The sequence below is a fragment of the Ipomoea triloba genome, chromosome 12 (assembly GCF_003576645.1).
Source record: "Ipomoea triloba cultivar NCNSP0323 chromosome 12, ASM357664v1".
Taxonomy (NCBI): Eukaryota; Viridiplantae; Streptophyta; class Magnoliopsida; order Solanales; family Convolvulaceae; genus Ipomoea; species Ipomoea triloba.
This window is the reverse complement of record NC_044927.1, coordinates 994,130-1,007,134: the sequence shown is the minus strand read 5'-3', so window position 1 is coordinate 1,007,134 and position 13,005 is coordinate 994,130. Positions and strand designations below refer to the sequence as shown.

At 38.3% G+C, this 13,005-nt stretch overlaps 2 protein-coding genes across 3 annotated transcripts; one reads left to right on the top strand and one right to left on the bottom strand.

Annotated features, from left to right (window-relative positions):
- The first annotated feature begins 1,531 nt into the window (after positions 1 to 1,531).
- On the top strand, positions 1,532 to 8,722 carry LOC115999060 (DNA repair protein RAD4). Of its 2 annotated transcripts, XM_031238803.1 has the most exons (14): positions 1,532 to 1,700; positions 2,015 to 2,089; positions 2,229 to 2,353; positions 2,473 to 2,772; positions 2,868 to 2,960; positions 3,221 to 3,313; positions 3,390 to 3,491; positions 4,136 to 4,185; positions 4,411 to 5,187; positions 6,043 to 6,409; positions 6,507 to 6,854; positions 7,165 to 7,374; positions 7,498 to 7,913; positions 8,074 to 8,722. In XM_031238803.1, exons 1-13 carry the CDS (start codon positions 1,658 to 1,660, stop codon positions 7,882 to 7,884), a joined length of 2,970 nt encoding a protein of 989 aa, XP_031094663.1. In that variant the 5' UTR covers positions 1,532 to 1,657; the 3' UTR covers positions 7,885 to 7,913; positions 8,074 to 8,722. The 2 variants fall into 2 exon arrangements, with proteins under 2 accessions (XP_031094663.1, XP_031094662.1); XM_031238802.1 differs by lacking the exon at positions 8,074 to 8,722 and having other exon boundaries at positions 7,498 to 8,036.
- Positions 8,723 to 8,764: 42 nt separating this feature from the next.
- LOC115999061 (HMG-Y-related protein A-like) lies at positions 8,765 to 10,262 on the bottom strand. Its single transcript, XM_031238804.1, has 2 exons — positions 10,043 to 10,262; positions 8,765 to 9,508 (listed from the first exon to the last, which is right to left on the bottom strand). The coding sequence occupies exons 1-2, from the start codon at positions 10,091 to 10,093 to the stop codon at positions 9,092 to 9,094; spliced, it is 468 nt and encodes a 155-aa protein (XP_031094664.1). The 5' UTR covers positions 10,094 to 10,262; the 3' UTR covers positions 8,765 to 9,091.
- Positions 10,263 to 13,005: the final 2,743 nt, after the last annotated feature.

Sequence of the window (13,005 nt, the reverse complement as noted above, 5' to 3'; positions counted from 1 at the left end):
CGTACGGCTTCCACGATGCTGTAAGACTGGCAACATGCTGGCTTATCTTCCACTGCCCAGACGTCAAATGTACAGACCACCCAACCCTCGCCTTCTGGTATATGCCGTTGTTATGTTGATGCAGCATGAGAGAGTAACTCTGGAACAGGCTCACTGGGGGTCGTACTCCTCTTTCCGGATGGTGAGTTTGTTGTAAGCACTAATGGGCCTATCCCGATTTGTGTTTCACCGACTATGGCAAAGAGACGTTTGCGTTTAGAGAAGCTCTTTCTTGGCTTAAGGAAATGGGGGAGGTAGCAGTAGCGATGTTCACATATTGTGTGGTTATGCGAAGTGATATTCTTACCACGGATCTGTTTTATTCTTACATTGGATTTGCAACCATGAACTACAAAATTTTGATGAATCCTTTCGAGTTTTGTTTGCTTTTTCGTCCCTGTAACAGATAATGTTATTGCTCACACTTTGACTAAATATTGTCATCTCTCTCGGCAGTATCACTCTTTGTATTAGGGCATTGTCCCTCCTGACTCTATTATGGAATTATTGGTTTAATATATTCTCCTTTTCCCTTAAAAAATCACAATGGGTTTCAAGGTATTATGAAAATAAGTTGATTTTATATACTTTAAAGTATGTATATTGCATTTACATGATTTAGTGCCAAGGTTTATACTTTGTAAGTTTGTAGTGAAGAAAAACTAAAGTATTATGAAAAAAAAAATTGATTTTATATACTTTAAAGAATGTATATTGCATTTACATAATTTAGTGACAAAGTTTATACTTTGAGTTGGGGCAGGAGAATTAGGGCATGCGAAATCATTTGAAAATTATTTGCAATGAAATTGCTAGAAAGTAGAAGGGAGAGGATTTAAGCGAAATAGACAAGGTTTTGCGTCAAAGGTTCGAAGGAGTGGACAGACATGACCACGTGAGATTGATGCATAGTTCATATGACTAACACAACTAGAAAACATGTCATCTCCAATTCTTAATGTTATCTTGCTAGCAGCGGCTATGTAGATACTATTAACGGCTTAACGAAATCTAGCATTATAAATATATATGTCTATGTCATATCTTACAAATTCAAAAATGCTATGAAAATCCAACTATACTACAACAAAATAAAGATTGATTATCATGGCACACATCTCTTAAGTATGAGAATATAATGCATAAAAAAAAATTATACAAACATGGGATATGTGCACAAATATATAACCCTCTTTCCTCACATGGTCATAACAATAGTATAATAACCATACGCAATATAAACATTTATCTAATATTATTTTTGTTCATTTATTATCGATATTAATTCTAATTAACTATTTATGTGCGTATCAAATAGACACCGCTCATGACTTGATATTGCGATTAAATGTAACAATATTAGTGTTCAAATTTTATTGAAAATATAAATAACAAAATATCTCGATGAACTGATTACGCCACTCATGATTTATCTCAGCATGGCTACATGAGTTTTGAAGTGCACTAGACACGCTTAAGCTGCTCCGGAACACAGACGAGTAAGAAGAACCGCCTGGCGGGTGAAAGCGGAGATTAGCGCGCGCCTCCCTTTCTCATCCTTTCAAACGCCGTCCTCTGCCTCATCAGTACACCGGAAGAGTCGATTGATCGATCGAAAATGAGAACCAGAAATCAGTCCAGGCGTCTCAACCAATCCACTGGTATCCCTCTCTCCCTCCTTCTCATGTTTCAAGGTGTTTAGGTTGAATGCATCAGAACTCATATCCTTCCTGAGAAACGGCTAATTTTGTGTCATTATTTGCTAGTGATATTCAGTGTTTAGATAATTAGGGATTCCACCGTCGTGATTACGTATTGTTACACATTTCCTCACTTGATAATGCGCACGTGCACTTGTATATGTATATGTATGCCCTTGACGGTCCCTAGTGGAGTGAATTTTGAAATGTGTTGTTTTAACAAGAGATGCAGTCTTTTGTTTTAACAGAATTGTGTCTTTCTGTTTATTTGGCAGCTGAAGCAGTTGTCGGGAAGCATCATATTGATTCAGAACGACAAAGCAGCTCTACTTTTGAAGCTGATGAGAACGGTTTGTTGCATTGCATTGTCGGTTGTGTTTTTATAATTGAAGTTGGTGAAAAATGAGTTGTGCTTAGTTCTTCCCCACGTTTTCTTTATATTTTAAAACATTGTAGTAATAGCAAGCATGGAACCTTTTTTTCTTTCAGAGACTCTTGGAAATATATCTCGAGATGCAGTGAGGAAGCTTCTGAAGAAAGCTAAGACACGCAGAGGATTTCGAGGCTCAGATGCTGATGATGCTTACCTGCGCCGATGTGATTCTACAGGAAAGGTTTGCTGCTTGTCTGGATTGGTCATCCTGATGTTAGGATGTTACTACATAATTATGCTTTTTTCACACTTTTTGCTACCTGTCTTGACCTTTTTATCCTGCCTGTATTTGATTCTTAGCATTTGAGTGAATCACGAGGAAAGGACAAGCAGCCTACAGGCACTGCATTTGATGCTAATTCTGATGGCATGGAGACAATGCAACATATTTCAACACAAGTGAAAGATGGAGGGACAAATTCTCAGCAGCCAAATCCTGAGATTGAAGATGAACTGGATTGGGAAGATGGAATAATTCCTACTTCAAATTCAGAAAATAATGTAGAACAACCTACAACCAATGGAGTAACTGTTGAGTTTGATGTTCCAGAAGATGCTGCCAAGCGGAAGACCATTCGTCGTGCCACTGCTGAAGAGAAGGTTGATTGTATTTCATATTAAAATGTAGTAGTGAGTATAATTTGCTCCATCATTCACTTTTGTTTCCATCTGAACATGATAACTTTTAATGTCAGGATTTGGCTGAGCTTGTACATAGAGTTCACTTGCTTTGTTTGCTAGGGCGGGGGAGATTAATTGATTTTGCTTGCAATGATCCTCTCATTCAGGTTTTTCACTATACCGCTATACTGCTTCATGCATTAGTGGAGTTTATCTTTTCTGCATGCCACTGCATAGTAATGACCTTTTCTGAAGAAACCATTTGATTAAACTGTTTTTATTATACATTTACAATGGTTCTAAGGTTTCCTATGGGTACACCATCATTTGTTTTATTCTTATGTTTTTAGTACACTATCTATAGTTTTTTTATCCAGCTAGCTGCAATCCAATTTTTCCACACGCTAAAGGGTTCTTAATATGGCAGGCTTCTTTACTTTCACTTCTCCCCACACACTTGCTGAAGATGTCAGATATGCCAAACCTTACAGCAAAGGCTCTATCTCCTCTTGTTAATTGGGTATGTGTTTCTATGATTTTATTCTTATTCTTGTTCACATAAGACAAACTTCTTATTGTTACTCCAATAAATGCAGTTTCATAAACATTTCCATGTTAGAGGTCAAAGTGCCACTGAGAAATCAATACATTCAGCCATGAGATCCACCCTTGAATCTCAGGAGGGGAGCCCTGAAGTGGTATACATCTTCATATTATGCAGGAGCATTTGGGTGTCTTTCTAGATTTTCCATTAGTGTTCTATGCATTCTTGATATCAGAAGGGCAACCTTAGAAAGTTAGCGTTTATAGGTTACATCTTACAAAGGTTATAAATCTATATTATGAAATAGTATGATCCCATGTTACTTGTGAATCACTGTTTCTACAATTTATAATACACAATAGTTGCCAAACACATACATAGTAGATTATTTCACCAATAATGATTATGTTGCATCTTGACAAATTTCCTAGATATATAGTTTCTGTCATCATTCTTTGTGATCTTTTACTGATTTTCTGCTATTTCTTGGATGCTGCTGAAAGCTCATCTTAGCTGTATCGTAATTAATTATTCTCTTTACTATGAGTTTTCAAATATTGGACGTGATTATAGGATGATAATTTTGGACTTTTGGTCTTGTATTTGAGTAAGATTTTGTAGATTGTAGATTCTTATGTGGAAATAATTTCAAAGTCAAATTATGGAGAAACATTATTGTTTTCCATTACTACTGATGGTTCTTCAGAATTTAATAAGTTTGCACTTTTGGTGGAAGAGGGATGATATAAGGATACACTTGTTCTGAGGGAAGGTCTCACAGAAATATATCTTTTGCAGGTTGCTGCGTTGTCTGTGGCACTGTTTAGGGCTCTGAACATTACAGCTAGGTACACTTGATTATTACTTTGTAAAAAAGTTGCCTACTTTGTAGCTATTACATTGTTTCCAAAGTTTACCAAGAGGGTCTTCTGCAGAAAATGGTCTCATTTTCCTTGCATTTTTCTGAAATGATCATATTGGGTGGCTGCAGCATTGTATAAAGTATAAACAGTTTTTGTACCAGTGTAAATCACAAAGATAAAGTATGCAATTACAACAACATTTATTCACAGGTTTGTATCCATCTTGGATGTGGCCTCCTTGAAGCCTGGTGTGGATAAACCTGATTTATCTGATCAAGGTCATCAAGATCCTAGAAGGAAAGGTAGTGATATATTCAACACCTCAACATTGATGGTTGCTGGATCAAGTCATCCTCCTGAATCTCCTGAGGGACATCTGGCATCTAGTGACAAGGGCAGTGTTTGCAAAAGTCCCTCGAGTGATGCAAACAAAACTAAGGCTGGGAAGTCATTGAGAAAGAAATCTAAATCCAGTGATTCATCTCTTGCTGATACTTTGAAGCATAGAGTATTGGATCAGTCAACATCTGAGGCTCAGAATGATAGCAGTGATACATGCCCTATGCAGAGAGAACAACCAAAAAGAAAAGGAGATCTTGAATTTGAGATGCAGTTAGAAATGGCACTTTCCGCCACAGCAATGGAAAGTTCTAGGGAAAACTTTGTCCCAAATGTGGTGGAAGCACATGGTACTTCATCAAATCATTCTCCTTACAAAAGAATGAAGAAAATTAAAGCAGAAGAATGTTCAGCATCTTCCCATGGAATTTCTACTGCTATTGGATCGAAAAAAATAGGGGCCCCCCTGTACTGGGCAGAAGTCTATTGCAGCGGTGAGAACTTGACTGGGAAATGGGTACATGTGGATGCTGTAAATGCACTTGTTGATGGAGAGCAAAATGTAGAAGCTGCTGCTGCTGCATGTAAAATTCCTTTAAGATATGTTATTGCTTTTGCTGGAAATGGAGCTAAAGACGTGACCCGCAGGTATCAAATCTTTTTCTGCTGTTAAGTTCTTTTTTTTTTTTTTAAATTTATTGGTTTTTGTTAATTCTCAATTGTTTTAGATCACTATTTGATCATAATGTGTTGTCAGGTTGGGTGCAGCATGATATTCTGACTGAGCTTATATAAAAGTATAAAACATCTTAAAATCCTATCAGCATATTTTACATACATTTGTACACCAGTTCATCATATTTAGCTTAGTGAAAAACTTACACTTTTTGAACTTGTCTTGCAATTGATGAACTCGTAATAGTTGTTTCCTTTAGATTGAAAATTGAAATTACAAGTTAATTTTATATCTTGTGAATTATGGCTACTCGAATTTATATTTGTCATCAGGCTATTAATATTGACCCTTGTTCCATTTTTTAAGTTGTAAGCATTTAATTCTTGTTTGAACCAAATGCGTGAAGTTTATGGCACATATTAAGTATATATTGCATATAAAAGCTGAAGTGTCTTTCAAATCTCTGGTTTTTAAGTTTGCTTATTGTATGTAATCTCGTAACTACAAGAAATTCCAACCTTCCTTCTTCCCTCTAGAAGAGACTTATGACATGTTCCTGATCTTTTTTTCACTCATATAGCAGTCCAATGACTAATTTGTTGTGCATTTGGCACATTAGCTTATAAGTTTATAGCTTAGACTGTTGGTTCATGGATTCAGAACATTGAAACAACCTCTTCCAAAACAGAGGTAAATCTGCATAGAGGTTACCTATGAACTTTGAAAGATGTGAGAGTGCCGTGCTCCAAGTCTGACCTATTCTATCAGTAAAGCTTGCTTGCAGAATAAGAAACATGTGTGACCCGAAAATGTTTCCTTTTTCCCAGATACTGCACAAAATGGTACAAAATAGTGTCAAAAAGAGTAAACTCACTTTGGTGGGATGCAGTATTGGAACCATTGAAGAAGTTGGAGGCAGGAGCAGTAGATGATTTAAGCCATTTCAAACATGAAGGTTCAAATGGAAAGGAGAGTATAAAGCCATTGAATGGAACCTGTCATCCAAAGCAGGAGCAACCACTCGAGAGCACTACCTTGCCCTTAAAGTTTAATTCAGAGGCATTAGAAGAATGTAGGGAGAAGAGATACTCTCAGTCCTCTTCAAGGGCTTCTGTTGCTGCATCTAGGAGTGATCTAGAAGATATGGAGTTGGAAACTAGGGCATTGACTGAACCTCTACCAACCAATCAGCAGGTACCGTAAAATCAATGCATATGATACCCCCACCCTGAGTGATAGGAACCTGTAGTATTAAGTGGGTTCTGACTTTTGCATTCCTCATTGTAAGCAGGCTTACAGAACCCATCAATTATATGCTATTGAAAGATGGCTTAACAAGTATCAAATACTTTACCCAAAGGGGCCTGTTCTGGGTTTCTGCTCTGGCCATCCTGTATACCCACGAACTTGTGTCCAAACACTGCATACAAAGGAAAGGTGGCTGCGGGATGGGCTGCAAGTGAAAGCTAATGAACTCCCTGCAAAGGTTCTAAAGCGTTCTCAAAAGCAAAGCAAAGAACTAGTTGGTGAAGATGATGAGAGTGCTGAGGGTGATCCTAGTGGAACTACTGCACTTTATGGAAGATGGCAAACAGAACCATTGTGTCTTCCTCCTGCAGTCAATGGCATTGTCCCTAAGGTATAATCCATTACAAATCTTAGTTTATTCTTTTAGGAAAGGAAATCTATTTAGCGTTTGCAGTGATGTTCATGAAAATTTAGAAGTTCCCTCCTCCATCCATGTAACAGTTTAGTATACATACATTGTAATCTAGGATAGGATTTTTCCTTGAGTAATGATGGGATGTGTGGGTTTACATTGAATTTATTTGTTTTCTTAGTGGCACTAAAGGCTTGCTGGACAATCTTGTTAGTAATTCATCTGCTGTTTTCTTCTTTATGGATTTGGTTGTCGGAATGATAATGACTGGAATTTGAATTGCCTTCAGAATGAGCGTGGTCAAGTTGATGTTTGGTCTGAGAAGTGCCTGCCACCAGGAACTGTGCATTTGAGATTGCCAAGGATATATCCTGTGGCAAAAAGACTAGAAATAGATTATGCACCTGCTATGGTTGGATTTGACTTCCGCAATGGGCGTTCAGTCCCTGTATTTGAGGGGATTGTGGTGTGTGCTGAGTTTAAAGACGCGATTTTAGCGGTAAGTGACATTTTGTGTTGAATTATTTTACATTTTCCCTCCAGTTTCTTTCTCATTAATGCATAGATTTCCTCATTACCATACCATCTTCACATGGTTGCATTTGTTGGCTTTATTCCTCAGGCATATGCAGAAGAAGAAGAGAGAAGACACGCAGAAGAGAAGAGAAAAGCAGAAGCACAAGCCCTTTCAAGGTGGTATCAGCTCCTTTCCTCCATAATCACGCGACAGCGATTAAACAACTGCTATGCCAATGGCGGACCGTCACAATCCACCATCAACACCCCAAAACCCGACAGCGAAAGCTCAGCAAAACCTGGTGGTAGTAGTAGTGAGAATCAAAAGATGTCTCCAGAAAGGAAACAAGAAAGCAAGCCTGTCACTGTACCCGCAGAAACAGACCACCATGAACATGTATTCCTACTGGATGATCAAACTTTTGACGAAGAGAGTTCCACACGAACAAAACGCTGCCGCTGTGGATTCTCACTCCAATTCGAAGAGCTGTAGATAAAATGTTGCCAGCCCGGATAACGCAGGTAACGCCCACAGAGTTTAATGAGTATCTTTTTGAACTTATCAAAGTTTAATCCTCTCTACTGTATAAGACTATACAGTTCAGATAATGGTAGTAGAGTTTATGGCTGTTTTGAAACTTAGTACTAAGAATTGTCCATATTGTCTCTTCATGGGCTGGAGTGCATTGAATCACTACAACCAACCACCCTTCCAGGGAAGAAGATTCCAACAATATGCTACCACTGTCCCTACCAGTAAGTGAGAGACGAGTCACAATAATATCAAGATTCCAAACACGTGGGGCCAGTGTGCCTACGACAATGACATGATTGCGGAAATAGATTAGAGATAATGGCATCCTCTCACAACAGTGTCCGACAATCTAGTTTGTGCAAATTGTTTGTTCCATGTCCGACGAGCCTGTCACATATATATTCCTTATCTTTTCTTATCCATTGAGCCTGCCCTTTCCTCCCCAACCAACCTTGTGCAACTTGCCCCAATCCTCCTTAATATTCTTTTATACTCTCTCTCCGCTACTCAATCAGTTCTTTAGACAATTAAAATGCGACAGAAACAACACTACCCTCCCAACTAATCACATTGCTCGTTAATGCTGTGATTTGCCCGCATTCCCATCCTAAGAACATAAATATGAACGATGCACTCTTCTAGTCATAGAAACTCCCACCAAGTATCCATCAGAACCAGCTCTACTTCCTATAAGATCCAATAAATATCTTAACAACCCTTACTTAGATAAGTAATTTAGTGGAAATTAAGAGTCTTAGATTTGATGGGAATTACAAGAGGAGTTTGTACAAGGAATAGTAGGAGAGACATTGCATGGGAACAAAGTACAAGAGAACAGTACTAGTACACGGAGTGCAATTGTGCATTTTAGAGATAATGGGAAACATTGCATGATTAGCATCACAGTCTACAGTGAATCTGGGAACAAGTAGGCATTAAACAAGTGACATGCACCCCAATCCAGATGCAACAATTCCCTAAGACATAATAACTAATCACACAAACAACAATAAAGAAACAAACAAGTCACCACCCAAGAAAACCACCAACAACAACCACCCTTCCTTCCTTCCTAGTACTACTACAACTACTGACATGACACAACATAGTCACCACCACCCATCACCCATCACCCCATCATCAAGAAATCATCAATGCACCCTTTCTAGCTCCCTTCTGCTCCATTCTGTGCCTTCACCTTCCTTGGCCGGCCACGTGGCCGGCCGGTCTTGGACGGAGCCGGAGCCGCCGTCTTGGCCTTCTTGGGAGTGGGTGGCGCATTGGGGTCCTTTCTTGGACGGCCACGCGGCCTGGGAGGAGCAAAAATGGTCCCCGGAGCCACCGGGGATTTGGGCTTCGGCGGCCTGCCACGGCCGCGCTTCGGCGGCGCGTCCGGGTCAGGCTTGATGTAATTGTTCTTCACGAAAATGAGATCGCCGCTCTGCTTCATTCTTTCCAGGTGGAAAGTCAGCAGCTTTGAGTGCGCATCCGACCCTCCATACTTGGATTCAATGTACTTGGAAATCGCAGACTTGTTCGCTCCTTCCTTCTGCTTCAACGCATCTAACGCTTCCAGAATCATCTGAAAAACCAACAAAACAAAACCCCATCATCACTTTATCTCAAAAATATCGCTATAACATCCGCAGATCTGCAAAAAAGCAAAGGAATCATTGCTGATGAATCTCATGGCACCCATTAAAGCTCCCAAAAAAAAAAAAAAAACTAAAACTCCATGAAAGAAAAAGGTCCCCCCTCCTTCCAACACCTTTTTCTCTTCTGGGTTTCCTCAAAAATCCCACCTTCCTCAACCCAAGCTTCAAAACACCATTTATCAGCAAGAATCAAAAAAGAAAAAAGAAAAAAAGAAAAAAAAAAGTGTATATATGGAAACATCTCCATCTCCATCTCCTTCTCCAGCTTTTCCAGCTAGCCTGCAATCTTGCTTGAGAGAGGCCCATGAAGATCAAAGGATGAGAAGAAAGTGGGGAGCTTTTGAAGGGTGGATATGAGGCCAGGTTGGTGGAGAAGATGGAAATGAGGGTGAGAAATGGAAGGCAAAAAAAAAAAGGTTAGGTTTTTAGAGGAGTAATAAATTTAGGTTGTGTGGGTTTACCTCGGGGTATTCAGGGAGTGATGGAGGCCTGTTGACCCGTTCAGTCGCCATTGGAAGCTCTTGGCAGAGAAAGGGAGAGAGAAAGAGAGAGAGAGTGTTGTGTTTTGTGGAGTCCCCACAAAGCGAGCAAGCGTCAGCTTCAAGAGCACAGTAATCAGTAATGTGTCAAGAAACCAGAAAGTGAGTGAGAGAGAAGGAGAGATGGAGAGAGAGAGATGATCTAAAAATAAAAAAATGCATTTTTGGTCTGGAAGAAAATGGACGACGGAGAATTGCGGGTAGGGCGGTGATCAGACGGCGAAAGATCTCTCATGAGGGAGTTGCGGTGATTGGTGACGTGTCCTTTCATTTTTTTTTTATTTGGAGTTAATTACTGAAATGGTCGCCTAACTATAACAAAATTACCAATTTGATCATTGACTATTTGTTTGACTAATTAAATTTCTCAACTTTAAAAATCATAACCAATTTAGTTCTCTGTTTATTTAGTTGTCAGAAGTATGTTTACTTGAGATCAAATTGGTAATTTAACTATAGTCAATTGGTAATTTAACTATAGTCAATGGATCATTTCGGTAATTAACTATTCAGTTTAATAAGAGAGTAAATGATGGGTGTGTTTGGTTAACAGCTTATCCGCCAAATTTTAGCGGTTTTGACCAACTTTAGCAGTTTGACCAAGTCAAACCGCTAAAGAAGGCGTTTGGTTAACAGCAGTTTGGAGCAGCGGTTTGCTCCAAATCGCTGAAATCCCAAACGCTGCTAATAGCAGCGTTTGGGATTGGCGTTTTGGGGAAGAATTAAAACGCCCTCCATTTTATTAAAAAAAATAAAATTTCCAACATTATTTAGAAGCCTGAGGCAGCAGCCTCAGGCTTCTCTTCTCTTCTCTTGCCCATTGGTAGGTAAGAGAAGAATAAGGGGGCGTTGAGCTCCCTTTTATAAGGGAGCTCAAGGCCCCTTTTTTTAACAACTTACGATGTGGGATCAAAGATCCCACATCTTTTTAGTTTTTTTTTTTTTTCTTTTGGTTTTTTTTTTTGGTTTATTAATAATAACAATATTATTATTGTTATAAAATATTAATTATAACTGTGATATTAATAAGAAATTGAGAATCTTAAACTAAAGATGAAGAACACTGAAATGGAGGAGGAAGAAGCATTTGTATTGATGTTTCTGGGATTGATGATTTACAGGGGAGTGATGGGGTATTTATATTACCCGGAAATGAATAAATAAATATATTGTATACTGTAGATGACCTCATGGCTGACATAGCATTGCTGGATTTGTTAAAGCCTGAAAAGGCTTAGTTGCCCCTATGGTCACGGGATCAAATCCTGTAGCTCCTAGCTTTTGTCTGCATCTTGAATTAGCTCTTCAACCATTATATACAACTAAATGTTCTCCAAGCATTCTTCAATAGTAGTAGCAGCAAAATGGATTGAGTCTTGAGCTTTAAACAATAGGTCCAAGGTTCAAATCATAGCTTGGACATCCACCATTTTCTTTTTATTTCATAACACTCCCCCTTGGATGTCCAAAGGATGAACACTATATTGCCTCGTTAAAAATCTTACCAAAGAAAAACCCATTGGTAAAAAATTTTGGATAAGGGAAAAAGAGTACAATATATGCTCCCCTGATAAAGACATCATTGCAGATCATCAAGTTCGTGTGCTCCTCCTTGTTTCTAAAGATTTTTGAGATGATGTCATATTGATTAATAACGTTCTCCATTGGCCATCATCTTATCATACTCATGCCTCATTAAAAACCTCGCTAGAAAAACCCTGTGGGAAAAACCTAGCCGAGGGAAAAAGAGTACATGGTATGTTTAATTATGTATTACACTGGTTGCCTCATTAAAAACCTTACGCTAAGAAAACCCAGTGGAAAAAAAAACTTAGCTAAGGGAAAAAGAGTACAACCATATCCCAACATAAACTTCAGAGCATAATATTCGTGATTCATTATGCTCCCCCTGAAGATAACATTCTTCAAATCCCTTATTTTAAACTTCAAAATATAGAGGGATTTTGTGAACAATCATGTTCAACTATCAATGGAGAAAATATATTTCATAATAATTGCGTGACTCTTTTTAGAGCTCACGTGGGTATAATACTGACATTATCATGTCTAGTCAATTTTCATAATATACCCATAACATTATTCTTATTGTCCACTTATAGAACAATGGTGTAAATTATAGTACAACCAGTTTTTGGGACTTGGCATCATGGGATATAATAATAATAGCCAATACCCAAGTAGCCCATTATATAGTGGTTTGTCTAAGTAGCCAACCAGAATCATTTATGGGCTAACTAGTGTATAAATTTCTTTCCAAGGAAATACTCGATCTTTCAAGTCGAGATAATATTTAGCTTTCACATACAAGCTTTTCTTTCAAATCTCGTCTTTAGACATGAGCTAACATCATTAAGCTCTTTATATATTTCATTGATGTTTATACCATCAATATTGACTGAGATAATAAGTTCATTAGTGACTCTTTATTAAACACAAAATGGCACATATTATCCCTTCTTCACGAGGATAATAACTTCATTCGCCACTCTTTAAAGAGTACATAATGTCACATAATATATTTATATTCTTTCTTCAGAAGGGAAAAATACTCAGTCTGTTTCACGTCATATATATAGACCTTAAAATCCATTATGGATTTCCAAATATACTGTCCAATGACCCATATTTATGCGGTCATGACATTCATCATATATTATCCAATGACCCATCTTATGCGGTCATGATATTCATTAACTGCATATTATTCACTGCCAATGATATAATCAGCGAAACTTATTGCCATCCATTTATAACGAGAATATGGGAGATGGTCGTAGCCTTTTTTAGGTACAAGCAAATACCCGGAGTATTCCGGGGTTATCGATCCACAGGGAAGCGGGGTATCAAGCACTAGTTACTAATTA

Excerpts from the sequence above, each read along its gene's own strand:
- LOC115999061 (XM_031238804.1), bottom strand. The coding sequence starts at position 10,093 with ATGGCGACTGAACGGGTCAACAGGCCTCCATCACTCCCTGAATACCCC. Across the intron at positions 9,509-10,042 it reads CACTCCCTGAATACCCCGAG|ATGATTCTGGAAGCGTTAGA; the intron begins GTAAACCCACAC and ends TTGGTTTTTCAG.
- LOC115999060 (XM_031238803.1), top strand. The coding sequence starts at position 1,658 with ATGAGAACCAGAAATCAGTCCAGGCGTCTCAACCAATCCACTG. Across the intron at positions 3,492-4,135 it reads AGGAGGGGAGCCCTGAAGTG|GTTGCTGCGTTGTCTGTGGC; the intron begins GTATACATCTTC and ends TATCTTTTGCAG. Across the intron at positions 4,186-4,410 it reads GCTCTGAACATTACAGCTAG|GTTTGTATCCATCTTGGATG; the intron begins GTACACTTGATT and ends ATTTATTCACAG.